General features: G+C 39.1%; 1 protein-coding gene across 22 annotated transcripts in view; it reads left to right on the forward strand.

Moving 5' to 3' along the window:
• The first annotated feature begins 1,142 nt into the window (after positions 1-1,142).
• The window catches only part of NRXN1 (neurexin 1), an 892,798-nt gene continuing 872,760 nt past the window's right edge, over positions 1,143-21,180 (forward strand). For all 22 annotated transcript variants that reach the window (XM_072409697.1, XM_072409698.1, XM_072409708.1 and 19 more), the window contains exons 1-2: positions 1,143-1,232; positions 3,597-4,886. In XM_072409697.1, the coding sequence (XP_072265798.1) occupies positions 4,163-4,886 (724 nt within the window). In that variant the 5' untranslated portion in view covers positions 1,143-1,232; positions 3,597-4,162. The remainder of the gene's footprint in view (positions 1,233-3,596; positions 4,887-21,180) is intronic.

Genomic DNA, 21,180 nt, shown 5'->3' on the forward strand with positions numbered 1-21,180 from the left:
TTGGCTCTGTGGTTGAATGGACTGTGCACCTGGCTGCCTTGATCGATAGAAAGGGACATATGGCATAGGCAGCCAGGTGCAGAAAAAGGCAAGCAGCTGAACATTATGCCTAACAATGCCGCCAGGTGCACTGTCAATCCAGTAAAGGACACAAGCAGCCAGGTGCATGTTCTGCTCTTGATAGACAAAACAACCACCTAGCTGTCTGTGTCCCCTACTGGATGCTCCCTAAGCCTAGCTCCCTGGTTGGATTGACCATGCACCTGACACAAGCAGACTATGCACCTGGCTGCCTTGGTGCAACGCTCTGCCCAGCAAAGCAGCCAGAGCAACAGAGCCAGGAACAATGAACAATGAAGCCAGGTGCACGATCAATCCACTAAAAAACACAAGCAGCCAGGAGCACATTCTTCTCTTGATAGACATAAAATGCACCTGGCTGCCTGTGTTCCCTCCAGGACCATACACCTGGCTGCTTTGCTCAAGGAGGGTGCAAGTCCTATCCTACTAGAAAGTGTTGATGGGAGCTCCATCTAGTATGGCAAACAAGCAGCCAGGTGCACATTCTGATTTTCTGTGTTGCTTAGTGGATGGACCCCACACTTAGCTTTCTAGTAGAATGGAACTTGCACCTGATCAAAGCAGCCAGGTGTATGGTCCAGGAGGGAACACAGGCAGCCAGGTGCATTTTATATCTATCACCTGGTGCACCTGGCTGCTTGTTTCCCATGCTAGATGGAGCTCCCCAGCTGGAGACATAAACATAGCAATGGGCAGGAAATCATAAAACACATACCAATGTAAGCACGGCTCGGATGATGTGACATTGGTCCAGATTTATTAAAGCTCCCAAGGCTGGAGAGAATACACTTTCATCAATAAACCTGTGTAATCCCGCAAACCTGGAATGGATTTCTTCAAAGTCATTTACTGTTAGCAAATGTCTTCAATCCTGGATCAGATCCAGTTCAGGTTTTCTGTATCACCCAGCTTGACTGATGAAAGTGTATCCTTGGTGGGAACACCGGCGCTGTCCATGGTGCTGCTGCAGCAAAGCCCAGCACAGGAGACCCCGCCTCAGTCTGCAGACGGACAGTGACAGGCGTCATGTGAGCCCCTCCTCCTCCTCCATCCCTCCTTCACTCCTGGAGATAGGAGCACAAGCCTGGAGCTGCTGGAAAGGCAGAGCGCCTGGGCAATATCCCCACTCACTGACATCCCGGCCAGCCCAGGTAAGCAGCCCCCTGTTATATATTATCATTATTATTATTATTATCATTATTATCATTATTATTATGCTGCGCTCCCTACACACAGCTGTCCGGGTGTCTGGGCTGGGTGCGCACAGCATATTGAGCAGGTACAGATCATGCCAGCAACTTGGCTGCAGATTCCTTATTTACTGCAAGAATATCACCCATAGTCTGCCCTAATCTGGGCTCTGTAATGTCTATGCGACGGAATAATGAAAAAAAATGGGAGGGGTAGGTGGATTAGGCGAATATGAGATGTGATGCACCCCTAGTGCTATTTCTTAGCATCATTATCTTATGATGGTGCTAGGAGAAGTACCCCCATCATCCCCACCACCACCCCTCATCATCCTCCCCATTATTTTTTTTTGTAGAGCTGCAGACACGGTGCTGTAGGTACCCAATCGATCTTTTCAGCAGGGATGGATTGGGATCAAGAAATATGATGATGAAATAAGAAGAAAGATTTATGGTGTCTTTTATATGTAATCTAAGGCTTGCTGTGTCTACAGGACTCCATGCCATCTCCATCACTGTAGTTTGTGGCTTTCTTGGGGTCTTTTGCTAGAGAGTAGTCTGTAAAATAAGGATTCCCCCCTGAAGGATTGTAAATGGCAGTTGATGTGCCATTTATATGAATGTACAGTATTGTTGGAAGGTGTTGTGACTTCTGATTCAAGCCTGCTGGAGGTGTAGGAAGGACAAGTCAAAATACTATCATTACAATATCATAACATTGTCATTTTTGTTTTCTTTACATGGCTGTTCTTCCTAAGTTGTGATTTAATAATACGACTTTATGGTGTTGGTGAAGCATTGGCGGTATCATGGCTTGCTCATTCCTACTCTTGTTATCAAGGAATAAGAGCTACCAACTGTGAAGTATACACAGACACACTTATTTCAGTACACATCTTTTTTTGTGCATTTATGGATCTAAAATTGCAGGGAAATATTTCTCTTATTTAAACTGTGATTTAACACTTTACTGACATGACATTTGTTCTTGTCAAAGCTACATTGCATTTCCTGTCTAAGTTTAATAGTAATAATGCATAAACTGAAGTCTATTGCTATATTCATCTACACTATAGGGGGTGCTTTGCTTGCAGGCACAATCACTAGTATCTGGTCTTCCCTGTCTGTATTAGGAGTAGGAAGCCTGGCGTTGGTGCCATCTCAATACAGGAACTTTGCCCATTGGTATTCTCCCAATGTGTTGGTTTGAGGGATCACCTTGCACTGGTCACTTGTGGTGGGAGATCATCCATGAAAGCAGGAGCACAATGCGGTGGCATAAATTAAAGCTAGTTTCTGCTTGTTAAAAAAAAAAAGTGTTAATTAGGCATCGAGCTGTCTTGTCTAGGCAGTAAATTAGGAGGAGAAAATGCATGCAAGGACTTGTAATAGCAGAATTATATGTACACGATCACCTTCTGCAGCACATTGCTATTGTCTCCCTTTCTGATCGCCTTGTAAGGGTTGTTTTAACCCATTCCTCCCAGGAGGGAAAATGTGATTTTTAAAGCAGGCAAAGTGACAGATGTGCCATTGATGGCTGGCTCTTATTAACATGTGGATTTCTGTCTAAATCCTTCAACTCACATGTGAGAGATGTAACAGCTGCATTAATGCTTAGGAAGGGTTTATGCTGACTAAATTGCGCCTGGGTCCCTTAATGAGGAAGTGGATGGTGTGTGTGTGCTGGGGGGATTAACCCCTTGATAAGATGAGGCCTTGGCAGCAGTGAAAAGGTTAAGGCGTATGGGAGATGCTAAGAGCGCATGAGCCAAATTGGATTTTTATTTGCTGTAGGAGCGATCATTTTAGTGCTGAGAGGGGAAAAGAGGCGAGGTAGCCAAGGAAATAATACCTGATATAGTGATTACATCTCTTCAGCATTCATTCACATTCTACCTCACCTTGTGAAAATTAAATGTTAAGGCGCGCTTGCAGCTCAGCTCACTAGCAACCTGCTGGGTTAGTGCGCTCCCTCATCATGTTTCCAAACACATTGGAAGTGACTGATAGCTTTGTATAGATTTCTTCATAGTGTATAAGATGTAGATAAAATTGATAAAGTCCTGAAGGAAAATTGCTTGGTAATAGCTTCAATGTCCCCACGATCATAATACTTTGTTGTTCTGCCACGCAAAAAATTTGGCTGCATATTAATGCCCCCTTTTTGCTACGACCTGCAAATTAAAATAATAATAATAAAATCAATGTATTGTGTTATGCCAAGCTTCATAGCTACATTTGTATTTGATTAAATCGTGCTAGATTGTTTTTTTCTAGAAGTTGCAGATTATATATACTTACTGATATTTAAATTGCTTTCAGATTGATGGGTTGTATTAGACTTCATCTGAATGGGATCTCATTATTGTTGTGGAAAGGAAAAAAGAAGAGTTGTTAAGATTTTCCATGTCAAAGGCTTGCTTCGGTCTGACATCATTTCTGCTTGAGTTGTGGAGAAAGATCTAGGAGAACCATGAGTGATGATTCATGCCCTCTTTTGTAATGCCATGGCATCCCATACATGATCTACTCTTACTATGGGATTTAGGTAAGAAGTAAAGAGAGAGGTGTATGCTTAGCAAGGGATAATCTCCAAAAAAGATTATCCGGAATTGGATGCAAAAAAAAAAAACTGGGACTTCACTGAATCATTTCTGAAGAAGAGTTGGACTCCACCATGCATGGTGCTATGGAACAATAGAGCTCCATATTTTTTACAAAAATTCCTTATTATTTTAGCGTGTGTTTGGTCTACTTGGCTGTCCACTGACCATTGGTGGGCCGCGAACGTGAGACACAATATCATTGCTGGATTGGTCCCCCACTAAGAAGTCAATCTGGAAGATCCACGCAATTTAAAGGCCCCTCAAGACATTAAGTCATTAAAAATGGCTAGTGTCCTTAAACAAGGGGGGCTCATTATATGGATGGTCCTAATTCTTGGATGCATGGTGGACCTGGGCTGTGGCCTAGAATTTCCTGGTACAGAAGGCCAGTGGACTCGCTTCCCTAAGTGGAATGCATGTTGTGAGAGTGAGATGAGTTTTAACATGAAGACCAAACGATCGAGTGGACTTGTTATATACTTTGATGATGAGGGTTTCTGTGACTTCCTGGAGCTGATTCTATATGAAGGAAAACTGAAGTTAAGCTTTTCTATCTTCTGTGCTGAACCAGCTTCTCTCCTAACCGATCTTTCAGTTAATGACAACAACTGGCATTCAGTGGTCATCAAGAGAAATTTCAAGAACACAACGTTAATCTTAGACAAAGAAAGTAAGTGGGTGGAAGTAAAATCAAAACGGAGAGATATGACGGTATTCAGTAATCTTTTTATAGGTGGGATCCCACCAGAACTAAAATCTTCAACGCTCAAATTAACGTTCCCAGCAGTAAAAGACCACAGCCCCTTTCAAGGTTGGATAACTGATGTCCGGGTCAATTTCACAGACTCCTCTCCTGTAACCTACAGTGACATTAAGTTGGAGGACACTACTAACCCATGTGACAAAGATCAGGTTTGTCTAAATGGCGGAATTTGTTCAGTTGTGAATGAAGAAGCCACGTGCGACTGTTCCCAGACCGGTTATCAAGGAAAAGACTGCAGTGAAGGTAAGACACTATTACTATTTGTCTTTTTTATGGTCCGACTATATGATTTGTGTACATAATTATACAGTTTAAGGGTATTTGCATGTTTGTAGATATTTTCATTTTTCAATTGGTTCCCCTTTTTCCTGGCCAGTCCTTATTTATTGTTGCTTGCCCTTTTTTATTTTGAGTAATTTCCTTTTGAAGAATTGAAGGTTTATTATGGTTGGATCAGTTTACTGAGGACATTCACAAAGCTAGAAGATATGATTGTGTATTATTCACATGATCAAATCTAAAAGATGCTGACAGATCTTAGCCCTAAACATATGAAAGATATTCCTAAGTCAGGGTGGCATAAAAATGCTGTAGGAACACATATTCGCCTGCACACTAGACATGAAAAATTGCATAAAATCTTTGGCTGCACCAACTAAGTTTTTCATTGATGACAAAAAGCATTAAAGGATTTATTGTTCTTAAAGTGTTCTATCACACCTGACTTGACTAAACCATAATCTTTAAGACAGAACTGGGGCGAATCAGGGGCAAAGTGCTTGCTTTATATTTATTGAAAGAAAACATTCTGTTAAATATGGAGCAATCATTCTGCCCTGGAATTGTCCTAGTGTCTTGGTGATAAATGTTTTACTAAATTATATCTAGCTAGGAGTGAACTGAGTCTAAGTAAAAAGCCCAAGTAAGTCCACTAAACTGATACTGCAGGATTGGGGTCAAGACCATAAAATAGCAAGCCTGTCCTAGTCCATATACTACTGCATGGTATGTTTATCCTTATCTACTAAAATGTTACATTTGTATACAGGTATGAATAGTAAACATAATGTTAAACTTAAAAGGACATGTATATTAAAAGAGCTTCGTATAATGATATATATATATATATATATATACATATACCCAGAAATCATTGGGCCCTTAGTAAAATTAACACCATCAGAAGAAAAAATTAAGGCCCTCCAACAAACCTGCTCAACCTGTAGACCTGCCCAAATAAACAATGAGGCCCTAACAGAAGATGGCAAATGGGAAGTGGTAAATATTCTCCAGTCTTATCTGCATTGAACTGATTCTTTAGTTTTATTTAAGCTAGCACTAACATTTTCCGTTGTCTTGGGTTCCCGGTTAGGGTATTTGTCTTTATGGAACAGATTGATTTCCAAGGAAGCACACCAGAGTTTATTCATTCTGGCACCTAGGTATGCCATCTGAAGGCTATATAAGTAAGATTACTAAGGGTTGAGGTTTGAGTACCGCCCACAACGGGTTTGACTCAAGCTTCCGCCATTTACCATTTTTCGTTTGAACAGACAACCTCTCAGTCAATACCTACCTAGCAAACCTCTTTGATAATATAAAAGTGGTTAGGAAGGTAAACATTGTATGGGAACCATTTTGTAAGGTACACAGCAGGCAACATTCTTTTTGGCTGATGCAGTTGTCAGAAGCACATGATAATTTATCATTATAGGTAGTCCGCTAATAAAGGACATCTAATATACGGACAACTCCTGGATACGAACGGGGCTTCCCTGCTCGTTTGTGTTCAGGACAGAGGCTTAATGGGGGGGAGGGGGTGGTTCTCATGACTTGCAGTAGAAGTCTTTAGTTGTTCTGTAACCTCTTGCAAATCTTTAATGAACAAGACAAACTCTTCATTTGTTTCTTGTGATTAACTTACAGTGAGGATTTTAAACAGTATCTGACACCACTCTGCCTATAAATATGTTGAGACAAACATCTCTTGTATTTATTAAATCATGTACCTGTTCCGACTTACATACAAATTCAACTTAAGAACAAACTTACAGTCCCTATCTCATTAACTTGGGCACTACCTGTAACCACCATTGACAGCCACCAGCCAAAAGGACTTCTTCCTTCCGTGTACCTTTACAGTCACCTCCAAACTAATTTTTACCTTGCCAGCGCTTTGATATTATTAAATTGATTAGCAAAGGATTGGAAAAACATCACAATGTGGGCAAACTTCATAGTATGTTTGCTGAACGTGGAACAAAGTTTTTAGCTTTTCCGATTTGTTCGGCTTTCAGCCAATCGTTTCAAATGCCCCTAACACTTGGCAAACAGAGAAAAGTTCTTCTTATAAGAGGTGAGGTCCTTATCCATCCCAGTAACCTGTAATGAAGGAATCACTTTCTTGCAGATCCCCCAATGCATTATGTAGAGTTTTTAAAGGGAGTGTGACACAATACAATGGCTGGGTTTGTAATGGCAGGGGGTGAGTTGGCAGATCTGAGAAGAATTCTGGTTGGGGAGATCTCCAACCCTTAAGAGATATAAGAAGCTTGTATAATTCTGCCTAATTGTGCTAGATCTGCAAAAATGCTAATCTAAAAAATGAAATTTGGAGCCAGCTATATAATACTCAAACCTTGCTAATAATACTGTATGATGTTTGTTAAAAAAGATCTCCAGGAAAACTAAAACATACCATTGAGATGTCTGAGTCTGAATCTAGATGCAAAATTACACTAATATTAAAGCGAGAAACGAAATGATCCTACTCATTTTAGAGAATTATAACAGTGAGTTCACATTTGTTGAAATAATTATACTAGATATAACTGTAAAAGATACATCAGTGCAGTAAGATATTACTTTTTTATGACTATTGTCAATGTAACAGTAGCATTAGTCAATATTATTTTTTTAATGTTGTATTTGTTGGTATTACTATTGGCTGTGGCATCATGATTAATGATTGTCATTGAGGGATTAAAACTGAACTCCAAGCAGGTAAACAGATAAAATATGAAAGTGGGAGCTGTTTTACCTGGCAAAGAATTTGTATTCTGTTTTTCAGTCCTGAGGTTTACACAGCTCCCTCTCTTACAACCCTCTCTGGCTGATTGTTCTTCTTCAGTCCAGTATTACGAACTGTAGTACAAGTGTCTTCTAGTTTTGTTTGAGCATCTCCCAATCCCAATGAGCTTCATTGTATTGGTGCAGCCTTTGATCTTTTTAACATAGGAAACCCTTGATATAACTTTTAGGTCTTCAGTGAACCCTTGCTATATTTACTATGTCCATGGCTCACAGTACTCTAGCATGGTGGTCAGAATACCTCTTACATTGCTGGCCCCTGGGAAGAATGTCACCCTTACAGATAGCCAAAAAGATCATTGGGGACGCTTAAACTGGCCTGAGAGGCAAAGGCTGCTTAGTGCTTAAGAAACCCCCCAGAAACCTCAGGAGGCACCCTGGTTGAAGAACACTGTATTGGAGGAAATTCAGTATATACAATGCTTGCGTTAACATACAATTTATGATGTAATATTGAATACAACACTGCAAATTTGTGTATTTTTATCTGCCTGGAGTTCAGCTTTACCTGTTATAGCAGCATTTTATATTACTGTAATCAGCAGTGATGGTGATCACTGTAATAGTAGTAGCAGCAGCAATAGTAATATAGTATTTTCATTTAGAGTGGTAATAGTAGTTATTGCTTTCTTCTTTCTAGCAGCAGCAGCATCAGTAGGACAGCAGTATTGGTAGTACAGAATGATCAGTAATTGCAGCAGTATCTATTAGAATTCAGGGAGGGATTCCCAGCTAGAAAGCACCAAGTGAACAAAGCAACAGTTCCATCATGAATATTCTACCTGTTTCATGCACACGCCCCAGGGAGATACAGTCTTCCACTTCTGGCACTACAGAATCCAAATCCCCCGGGAGAAAAGCACTTATATGTTTCTGTTTATCACCGAGTGACAGAGCTTTCAAAATGCAAAGGCTTTTTCATCTTTGGGGGTTAGAGGGTGGAATAATCCTGCTACCTTTCACATTCATATTTGGCAGAGCTATCTCCTTTGGGCCTTTCTCCCATCACATTTTCCATTGTGTTTTTTTTTTTTTGTACATTGTTAGCTTGTAGGCCTTTGATGAAAGGCTGCAGAGGAGCCGTAGGTGAGATGCTCTTGTAAAGCTGACTACAACGCAGAACATGCTTTTATTGGATGTGTAATATAGCTGTCCAGTTATCTCTTGATGTATCATACATATGAATTCCAAAGAGCATCTAAAAAAATAGAGCCTGCAGAGGTTAAACGCATTTGTTAGTCTAGGGTACCAGTAAGGGCAAGTTCATGCCTGCCTCTTCATTGTGCACGTTTGCATGGCTGCTGGTGCCTGGCATTTTGCCAGCTGCTTGGCCTCTTATACGCCAGCACTGGTTTAAAAAGACCCAGCGTCTGCATGTGTGACAGTTGGCGGTACCACTCATTGCAGCTCGTATTTATTTCTTATGGTTCTGCCACACAGAAACACTAATGTAGCATCTCCGAAGTGGCAGCATTTCTAGGCGCAAGGAAGTGGTAAACCCACCACAACCATTCTGCCAGTGTGAATTAGCCCTAAAAAGCACCTTACCCCCACAGCCCCCAGCTCTCTACCCTCTGACACTCTGGGTTGTGGATGGGCCCTCGACTTGTGACTGACAGAAAAAGCTTTGCCCGGTCACACAAAAGAAGGAAGTCTGAGGAAGTGAGACATAAGGTAAGTATAATATTTTGTTGCTGGTACCCTAAGTAAACCAATCATTTAACCTCACAGTGTTGGGGGTAGACCTACTGCAAGGGTCCTTTCCTTTATCTTCCCTAGAGTTTGGCTTTAATCGTCCCTTTTTGGTTTAGTTCAGCGCAGAAGACAGTATGCTATGGATTATGACCCGGGGGAGATTGTTATTAGTGTGAGTCAAATGGCGGGATTTATACGCTGTTTTTCTATTGAAATACAATAGCCTTCTGTATTAAAAGTGGGGAAAATGAAAGTGTCTTTGTGGTTTATAGCAAACATTTAGACTCAGGCTGTCATGTGACCAGTATTGTTAGATATTAGAAGAATATATTTGGCTGCTGTGGCAATAAAGACTCTTCCCATGCTGTTTCTGTATAGAATGCCTGGGAACACAAACAGTATTATAGTATATTCAGCACAGTAGCAAATCACATATAGTATATGCAACATTGGATCACATGCTTTGTTCTGATTGGTTCATTGAAGTTTCTATTTGTTGCACTTTATAACTGATTATGATTGTTAGTGGGCCTTGCTGCGGATTATAATGATATTAGGATTTACCCAATGGTCCAGTGGTTATATAAATGTACTGGGTAGAATGCATGTAAAAAGGCTTATAGATATCCAAGGTGAACCAAACAGTTCTAATAATTTATTGCAGGCAGTATGTTATCCCTTTTAAAGCATGAAAACCAAAGCATAACCTCACAGATATTGACAATACAGACAATGGGCCTGATTTACTAAACTGTGAAAGGTGTAATGCTGATTTAGATTTATTTCAAGCATGCAATCTATTAAAAAGCAATTTTAAAAATGGCTTCTTCCCATGATTGGATGTTTGCAGTGAATACAAATTCATGTTAGCTCCCTTTAGGCTTTATTGTATTTGGTTCAGGGTCACTTCACTTCATACTGCAGTGCACACATTAGTAAATCAGACACACAATGGCCTAAATTAGGGGGCCACACACTGTGACAAGTGGACAGACATGGTCAATGAGACACAAACCTTCATCGTTGGATCAGTGGTGAAGCTGGGGTATCCCCATGCCCTCCACTCCTAAATATCTGGATGCTTTCAAACAATATGATCATTACAAACTTAAACTGGATGACTTTTTAGTTTGTCACAGTACTGTGTGCTATAAACATGAAACATTTTTTTTTTCATTTTTTTTTGCATCTAACTGCTTCTTCTGCTCTCCTGTGACCTCTTCAAGGGATTTTCTGTCTACATGTACTCTCTCCACTATCTGCTGTATGTCCCTGCTCAGGACCTTATCAGTCATACCGGTGCACTGTGTGTCCGCTTTGTCTGCTGACATGACACAATGTTTATAATGCACTGAATCTGACATTCACCAAAGATTCTCTGGTGCGGAATCAGTCACTACCATTGATAACACATGGACCTGGAAGATTCTCCACCAGAGAATAGTAAATGTCATATTCATTGCTTTATAGATAGATAGACCAATAAAGTGGTTTCTTTTAAATAGGAACCTTATCTTGCAAACCCAGTTGCATTCCAATAAACCCGGTTGGTGTGGAGACTAAAATACTTTGAAAAGAAACCTAGAGGCATCATTGGCACACAAAGACAAGATGCCTGGTGGATATAGGCAGGCGTTTTCCTTCAGTCAATTGATTTTTCAAGCTTAGAATAATAATTTTATAAAAAAATTTAGTGATTAAACATATATTCTTATGATGATTGTAATGATAATAATTGTAATGGTTCGGAAAAGATGGACACCCCATATTTGACCTGGGCATATGGTAACATGTCTCCTACCCATGGTGGAACACTTACAGCCCTTCTATATCCTTTTCATTTTTAATTGCATTATTATATTGATGTATTCAAAATACAAATTACTGATGGTTGTCAGCTGAAGGGTTTTATTGGTTTTCACTAGTTGTTTTGAGAAATAGCTCGATCACACCAAAGGAAATAGTTGGGGAAAGATAAACCTTTTGAATACATTGGTTGGCCCCGTTGAAGCGGTTTGGAGGACATTCTTTCACTGAGGAGATGAGAAGCATTTTAATTACTACCTGAATATGCGCACATTCCAAGAATACACAGATCATGGACCCTAGAGATCTCCAACAGACTATCAGGATTTTATTTTGGATATTTGAGGGATGGATGGGACTTTCAATAAGATATTTTTTGTATCTTTGTTCTTGTAGAGGATTTTAGTGTAACTAATACTAGTCATACTAGTACTAGTGTATGACCGGTTGTTCCGTTGTGAATAGTCTGCACTACTCTTTAACATTTCCTATAAAAAGAGGAGTATATTCGTCTATAGGATGAGTCTAGTTCCTTGTATTTAAATTATGGTAAATGTTTGGTGCCTCTTTGGGATTTACATTTGTCCTCATAGGGATGACGATAAGTAAGCTTACGAGAAATAGCCATTTTGTGGCTATCTCCGAGTTTTTTACTTCCAGACTGTGAAGTGTTAGTTGAAAACTGATTGGTTGCTATCTAGTAACACATTTTATAACACTTTGATAAATGTGGCTCACAGATTCTGACATAAATAGAATAAGTGTAAAAAAAAAAATATGTAGTTTCTCCATGTAGCAAATATCAGCACTAACCACTGGTCTTTGTTCACAATCTTCTTTCAATTTCCTTTTCATCGAACATTAGAATATGCCCTCTCATTTTAAAAAGCTAGTTTAAAATAATTGTAAATATTCTTTATTCTTTTTACCAGCCATAGCCTTCATAGCATGATAAATATTACATTCTTGGGAACGGAACTACTGTTAATGAAGAGGCTTAATAAGGCAGTTATAAATAGATGTATAAATCTAGGTTTCAGGATTCTTATGAGTAAAAACACATTGAGCCAGTTATAAATAAATATTTTACTAAACATTGTAATGATAAAGAGCACAGAGGGTTCAGCTGCTCCTGAACTAATGGAATCAGGGGGCCCAGCTGCTATAAGAATGCAATATGAACAAAATAACTGCTAATAGGGTTTTGAGGGGGGAGGGGGTCATAGGTAAGGGGATTACCAGTATTGATTTTTGTGTTAAAATCAAATTGTATGCTGGGGCCCCATGTTTTTTTTTTTTTTTGATGAAGCCTCAATTAACCTATAATATGCGTTCATATAATGGTGTTCTTGTTCATTTTGAAAATGTGAAGCAGAGGGCACATGGGGCCAAATTTATTAAAGCTCTCCAAGACTGTCATGAGAGAACCTGGGTGGTCCAGCAAACCTGGAATTGATGCCTCAAAAGTCATTTTCTATATTTTGCAAATGTTTCTACTTCTGGACCAGATTCATTCCAGGTTTGCAGTGCACTGCAGCAAAACAAATACAGCTACATTCATTTTTTGTGCATTGGAGTACATTGTACCTATTTTATCTAATTTTAAATGCAGCACACTGCAACGTTACGTTAATGCCTTTCGTTCCTTTTTCTAAAGCAGCTCTAGCAGTTTTAAAAAGCTTTGTACACCATCGGTGGTCTGCTGGGAATGGCCATTGTGTTCCATAGCAGTGGTTGTAAACGTTTTCACTAGAATCACCAGCCCTCAACTGCGCATTCGCCGGGAGCCAGGTGTCACTCAAAGGGAGAGAAAACTCCCCCAGAGTGACGTCATTATGACATAACCCCGCCCACTCTCCCATCGCAGATCTAAAGCTGCGTACACACTTCCAATTTTTGTCGTTGGAAAGGATCTTTCACAATCCTTTCCAACGACAAGGGAGTGAACGATGCATGAACGGTGCTGTACATACAGCACCATTCATGCTCTATGGAGAGGGGAGGGGGAGAGCGATGGAGCGGCACCCTGCTGAGCGCTCTCCCCTTCCCTTTCATTAGGATCGGCTGTCTTCCATCGTCCGTGGATCCGGCAGGTCGGTCGTCCGGACGATGGACGACACCGACTGTACACACGGCAGATTTTCGCCCGATAATTGGCCGATGCCGATTATCGGGCGATAAAAATCTGACGTGTGTACGTAGCTTTAGCCTGCAATGGGAGAGTAGGTGGGTTGTGTTCAAGGACACAGCCCGCCCACTTCCCCGAACCTGGGAACTGTACTGGGGATGTGGTCCGTGGCTCTAGCTGGTGCCTCGGACATCCAAAATTTTCTCTCGGACCACAGGTTGGCAACAGCTGTTCTATAGGAAAGCGGTCTTTTTACAGTGGTCTGAAATGTTCATTATAGTGCTAGAGCCCTACAATGCGCAAAATTTTTTACTGCCTTCCAAAAGGAGTGAGGGTATCAGACCGCCACACTCACAAATAATTTAATAGAATAGTTTAGTTTAAACCTCTAAAATATACAATAACAGACTATTGCAAATATTAGTTATATTTAAATTTTGTTCTCCCACAAAAGCTTGTAATTTGTTTTCAAAAGAAAATTCTCGCCTTATTCTTGGCAAAAATCAATGGCAGTGAAATATTTAGCTGTAATTGGAAATCGCTATTTGTTATGAATGCCAATAATGCAGCACTTGTGTTCTGAGGACATGAATGATTAATACATGTGTGAAGAGCCATCGGAATTAGCTTGTGGTCTCACCCCTATGTTCTAAAGACAGATCTCTAATGACATTTGTTTCAGGGAGCAGAAGAGGAAACATATGGTATAAACACTGCAAATTGCATATTTAATGAACAAATCCTGATCGCGATTGTTAGTTCTGCTTCTTTTTTTTTTCTTTTTTTTTAATTGCAAAACCTTGTAACAGCTCACATTAGGTACACCTAATTATATTTAAAGGAGAACTAGAATGAAGGGGAAAACATCAGTAAACATGTATAATGTCAAGCAATGTGCAAATCATACGTCTGTTCAGTTGTAAGCTGCAGTCAGGGATGAGATTAAGGTTTCATACAGCAGTCAGCTTGTTCCAAATTTAGGCTTTTTGTAGATAATTGCATTGAGGTTGGGCCATTGGAATCTAGAACTTCTGCCCTGCAATACTAGGGTATTGGCCAAAACAATATCTGCAGGGTGTTTGTATGCTTCCTGTGTTTGTGTGGGTTTATTTCCAAAATCAGACTGATAAATAATTGGGTTGCCAAAAATGGAAGGGGCATTGGATTGTGAGCTTCTCTGTGGTGGAAAGTAATAGGAAAGAGGTGGAAATCTGGGCTCAGAGGAGGGGGGTTGAAGTTGTGTATGACATAACCCAAAAAGATAGCAGAATGAAGTTCTGGTAGCTACAACTGTTTTTTTTTTTTTTTCTCATATGTCTGGCTACTTATTTTTTTTATTGAAGCTCCACTTATAAAGTCAGTCAAAATGCCATATATGTCATAGTTGGTTGGTTATAGTTTATCATATTATTGGAGCAGCCTCACATCACAGGAAGGCTTCATTTGCTGCAACAGGCCCCACATTCTATTGAATAGTATTTGTACACTTATAACAAATCTAGTCAAGCATTTATTATAGCCAATTCCTGTATTTTCCATTAAAAGGGTATAAGTACAGTTTGGTTTATATTATAAAATAATTTTACCACTATATACTAAATAATATATATAATTAATACTAAAAGTGCATACATATGTATATATATATATATATTAAAAAGGAACAGTGCCTTTCAGCAGTGGAAGCCTGGCCTAGCCTATGAAGACACGTATTCTACACACCTGTTATCAGTTAGTATAGTAGGACAACCAGGACCTTCTTGACTCCTGATTCATTAAGCTTGTCTTGTGTTACCTAAAGAGTATGATGACAGTACTCTTGTGTATGCATTTTATGGTAATACCTTACACAACTCAATGTATACGTGAGTAATTCTAGAAACAAATGTACTGTATTCTGCTACATTCTTCTAGGTTTTATGCTGCACATTAAAAATTCTTTGTAAATATTATTGCTTTAGTTGCACAAATTACCGCAGGGCTAAGTGTTCTATTATCCAGTGCATCAAGTCAGGCAATGTATACCTGTCATGAGAAAAATGTGCCATTCCTAGGTATCTGGCTGTACCTGACAACAATAATTGCAAAGCTGAACTTCATAATTAGCATATTTCAAAGTCTTTCGCACAATGAAAAATGTTTATAACGTCTTTTACTAATTGCATACTAATTGTTTATTACAGAGTGTTGTGTATCACTAGAATTGCTTGTAACATCTGATGGCAAGCTGTTCTTTGTTTTTTTTATTTAATCGCATTTCTTGATGTTTAAGCTTAGAAGACAATGCTCAAAAAATCTGGGTGCCAAACCCATTGTTGACCCACTGCAGCAGATTTTGGCTTCTGTAAGCTGAGCACTGCTTATAAGCTGCATGAATTTTATAGCTGGTCATTGCCTCTGACCTAACATTTATTGTTCAGTAACTGTAGGGAAGTCACAAACCTCTTATCATGTCCCTGCATAAGAGCTGGGTAACACTTGGCTCCAGTAACATCATCTTGGTTACTGCTAAGAAAAAAAAAACAGTCAACAAAGGCAAACATTCACTTCAAAGAGCCAGTCTTACTGAGTCTGGCACCCATTTCTTGCTACAAGGATAAAATAATAATGAACTGGCCTTTCAATAAACAGAGAGCACTCTTATTAAAAGGAAAGTCTAACTTTACCAAATGACTTTAGTTTTAGGTAATTGAATCGACCATCAGATTCCTACATTTTGTTTTTGGATGGTGTATTTAGAATAGTTCTATTTAGTATTCATTGTATTTGTGTTTTTTCTCTCTTTTATGCATATTTTATTGTTGTGTACTGCTGTGTGTGTGTGGACAGCTATGCCTGCAGGATAGGTGAATTGAGCTTCCGTTACCCACAGGGTATTTTTAAACCTTTTTTTACCCTTAAAGTGGAACTAAATCTTCACTACTTGCCTATCCTCGTTCCATTGCACAGTGCCACCATCTTACTTCTTTTCTTCTTCTTCATTCGTTCCGGGCACACATAAGAGAAGCTAGGGTTGCTAGGCTTCACTGCTGTGCATGTGCAGCTCAGCAAACTTTTACAGCTGAGCAGGGATTAGGTAGGTTAGAACATCTGTTGCAGAAGAGACTTCGCCTGCCCCTTTCTGCAATAACCGTCTGCCCCATCTTGTTTTCTCTCAAAGTGGGACTTTGGTACAAGTTGAAAACTTTTGCTATATTAATTTAGCAACCCTCTCATCCTTTTTCTCTATGACAGGCCAACTGGTTCAATACTCAATTTTATCCTTGATCCAGCAAGCCCACACAGCCTTGCTCTGAACCTTCTTCACCCTATAAATGCCTGGCACAGCCTCATTTAATTCCTATGAAGGATCTGAATTTATTAAATAATTTGTATCAAAGGCTCAGTTGTCTAACAACTGTGACAAATCTATTCCTATTCTATCAAAACAAACACCCTAATGTTGTAATTTTTTTATTTCTTGGGAATATATGTCTTATAAATGTATTGTACTATGTGTTCCCTATGTAACATAATTTGAAAATAAATGTTATATACTTTTTTCTATATTGTTCTGATTTTTCAGACATTCTGGTGGTTTTGTCAGGCTTTCTGTGTCGGATAAATCTCCTAAATCTAGGGAGATGATTATTGCGGTCTAGTATTGTCATACACTTAGTCCTGAAGAAATATTCTGGACATGTCTTTTTCTCGTCTAAGATTCAATTTTTTCTTAACTGACAGCCTAGTGGCTTATCTTGTCTCCAAAAAAATGGATTGTCTCTTCTTTTTTCAACAGCAGAAGCAAGGCATGTTCATAAATCAGTCATCAGGGATTTTAGCTGAAATGGTGTTCTGAATCCTACTCCCCCACAAGAGACTGAAAGCATCACCTCGACCAGACTTCGAGCAAGAGCCAAGCCATTAATCTGGCTTTGTTTTTAGCTCAAGTAAACAGCAGTATACTTACAGTCTAATGGATAGGGTTTTTTATACTTATAGGAAAACCGTTTATAAGCACAATAACATTCTGTACAGGGTATAGGTATATTCTGATCCAGAAGCATATAAGCAGTTTAAATGAATGCTGTTTTATATGTTGAGCTATAGTTTGCCACATCAGTTCGTTAAATGGGGTTTTTGTATATGAATATAAACATATTATTTCTCTCTGTGTGACATATTCAATAGTTCAGCAAATGCTAACATTATCAGCCTAATTTATGAAATGTCCCCAAAACTATAATGGGAGAACGTTGGTGATCCAGCAAACCTGGAATGGATCTGATCCAGGAATAAAAACATTTGCCAACGAAAAGCCAAGGATTTTTAGGGATTCCACCCAGGTTCTCCCATGATAGCCTATATTCTCCAGTCTTGGAGAGCTTTAATAAATCAGGCCTACACCTTGGCCATCTCCGACAAGTAAATTCTAATGACATTTATTTTGCTAAGGTACTATGTATAATAAACAATGGCTATTTCTTTTCATCCCTTATTGCATCTGGTATACTGATCTTCTGAAGACTTTGTTGCCACTCCCTGCCTACATGTATTTAAATAGCCATATTTAAATAGCCAATGATGGCATCACACTTCCCAGAGAAGGTCTTCATGAAGTTGACAACAGGAAAGTTTGCCTATTTGTAATAAAACACTTGTCTCCTTTAGAAGTCTATATGACAGGGAGCCAGTGCATGAGTGCCATTGGGAGACAGGGACAGAGTGTAGTCCCCCAGTCTTTATTCGGGTTTTGGTCTTCAACCGTCCTGATTAGCTAGGCTGAAATAACGTAACTCTGAATGCATGCATTCACTCCCAGCATCAGGTATGTGCAGCTTTAGCTACAGTGCACATTCAACAGCAAAATCCAAACAGGCAGGAAACTTTTTTTTTTTTTTTTTTTTTTTTGCAGAAGGAACATAGCATGTCTCTTCTGAAATGAAGAGTTGCCTCCTTGCATTTTTTAAAATTTTTACAAGAATGGTCATGGCTGGCAAAAATATGGGCAAGTTGGGGTAAAGTGAAGATCACTGCAATGCTATCAATGCAGTATAATACATCTTAGGCTTTAAGTTAGCAGTGTGGAAGAAGAAAACCCAATTGTATTGGCACACAGTGGGGTTTACAATTGAGTACAATAGAAAATCTTTTTATTTAATTCTTAACAAATGTACTTTTAGATCTACAAAGGAAACAATTTTCCCTAATTGAGAAGAACAAGCTCCCTTTGTGATCCAAAATCCATTAGCAACTCCTATTATATTTAAGTATATCAACTTTTTGCTGTAGATAACTAGTTTTTATATTCTTCTTTGATCTTTTAGATTAAGTGTTCTTTGAAAGGTGTTCTCTGTCTTTAAACGTAGATCTAAAATATCAGATTTCAAATGATAGGATTAAGCACAAAGATAAGAAAGGGCATCATAGATCTAGCACCTACACAGACTTCATGTTCACTGAAGACCACAGGGATGGTTGCAGATCTCAGGAGGAGACACCTATTTTCGTCTATGCCTATCCCTAAAAATTATATTTAACTTCATACATATTTTGTTCTGACCTTTGTGCTGAATAAATCTCTGTGTTTCACAAATCCAATCCCTAATAATTTAAAAGTTAGGTTAGGGTTTGGTTTGCACGGTTTTGTTTCAAGATAATGTTTTCGTATTGTCACCAGATGAATTCTGTGTCCAGGAGTGTTCTAATGGCCAAGTAATCCCTGCAAATAAAGGAAATGTACTACTAATCTCCATTTACCACTGGAGGATTCTACATTCTTCCTGTCTTTCTAACTTTCCAGTTATCCCTCACTCCCCACCTCTATCAGTTTGCTGCCCAGTCCATTTCTTTCTGAAGTCCATGCAGTCCAGATCCTAAAATATGTTACCCCTGTATTGCACAAACCAAATACAACATCAGCACATTTTATGTCCAAACCAATCATACCAGAAAGTGAAGGTAAGGTATTAAGGCAGTAGAACAGAACTAACATTTTACATTTCATCAGTTTTTCATAGCACAGTAAACATATAGGGGACAGTTCTGGCACAGTAGGATGCCAGGAGTCTGGTTTGCTGAGTAGGGCTCATAGTTTAGGCAGCACAATGGCTCCGTGGTTAGCACTCTGGCCATTGCAGTGCTCGGTCCCAGGTTCAAATCTCAGCCAGGACACTATTTGCATGAAGTTTGCAGGTTCTACCCTGGTTTGTGTGAGCTATCTCCGGGTACTCTGTTTGCCTCCCGCATTCCAAAAAGTTAGCTTAATTGACTTCCCCTCAAAAACGCACATTAGACTGTATTAAAAATATTTGATTATGGTAGGGACAATATATTGTGAGCCTATTTGAGGGACAGTTAGTGACATGACTATGGACCTGTAAAGCGCTGTGTAATATGTCAGTGCTATATTAAAAATACTGGATAATAATATTAAGGCAGCTGGACACTAGAACCAATGAATATAACAGGAGGCATCACACCTCTCCCCTTTAAACAGTTTTGCCCCTCCCTGTCCCCATCATCACCATAACCCCTGCACTTCTCTCCTGCATATACTGCACCATGTCAAGCCCTCTGCACTGTTCTGCCCACCTTATTGTTTTGGAACGAGCACACTTTTACTTTTTTAAGCATGAACCACAGTGATGAATCTTCTTCTGCAGATGAAACCTGGTGTATCCACCATTGCCACTGCCTATATCCAGCTTCTTTTAGTAATATAACATATTGATGGGCACTCTAGTGTTGACTTTCTATGCAACAAAAATATTTTTCTCTTGACATAAATGTTAGGAATCAAGATAAACACATACACTACTTTAAATTTCAGAGAAAGGCAGTGACATGCATATGTTTGACAGTTTTACATTTATTGGTTATCTATTTTTAAATGCTGTTTTTCACTTATAGAATTCAAAGATAAGGCAATTCAATGCATGGCCTATTCTTTTGACTGGGTGGAGTCCGTGGCTATTGGATTTCCAATAATCTTTTAACTTTGCATTGTCCCAAATTGCAATTATATATAGAGGTCTTCTAATATATTTTTTATGCAATCCCTAAATTATTCTTTGAGTTTGATGTGTAAATACAGTAAATCAAAGTTTTTATTACTAAAGGAAACATTAAGTGTTAAGAGTTTTTCGACCTTCTAAACATGAAGGAACCCTTAGAATACCTTTCAGGTCTTCAAAGAACCCCTGCTAGATAAACTATATCCACCTCTTCTTACATTGCTGTCCAATGTGCTGTGGGAAGAATATCACCTTTACAGATATCCAAAGAGATCATTGGTATTACCTAAACTGATCTGAGAGGCACATACTGCCTAGAAACCCCTAGAAACTTCTGGAGGAACCATAGGGTTCCACAGAACCCTTGTTGAGAAAACAACCCATGATATTCCCCTGACATTTCTGCTCCATTGATGCTTTTCTATACTCTAGGACAAATGAGTTGATAGGACAGATCTTCATTGTTTTTTGAAAATAAAATATATATATAAACACAACCTTGAACTATGCGTGAAGTTCAGTTTTAAATGGAAAATGTGGCATTTCCCCGGGCAATATTGTAGTCATTCAAGTTATGCAGAAAGGCTATGTGTATATTTTGCCATGTGTAATGTGTCTACTCCCATGAGAAACACATGCTGATTACCCGGATTGCAAAGTCTCCCTGTTGTGTGTATATACAATTAGGTCTGAGATTCTTATTTGTTCTTTATTATAATCATGGGAATTTTTTGCTTGGTTAACAACATTATTTTTGCAATTTCTCACAATTCACATTTTTTTTATTGTGAGTTGATAACCCACATTCACTTAGTGCTGTCTT

Source organism: Pyxicephalus adspersus, chromosome 4 (assembly GCF_032062135.1).
Source record: "Pyxicephalus adspersus chromosome 4, UCB_Pads_2.0, whole genome shotgun sequence".
Taxonomy (NCBI): domain Eukaryota; kingdom Metazoa; phylum Chordata; class Amphibia; order Anura; family Pyxicephalidae; genus Pyxicephalus; species Pyxicephalus adspersus.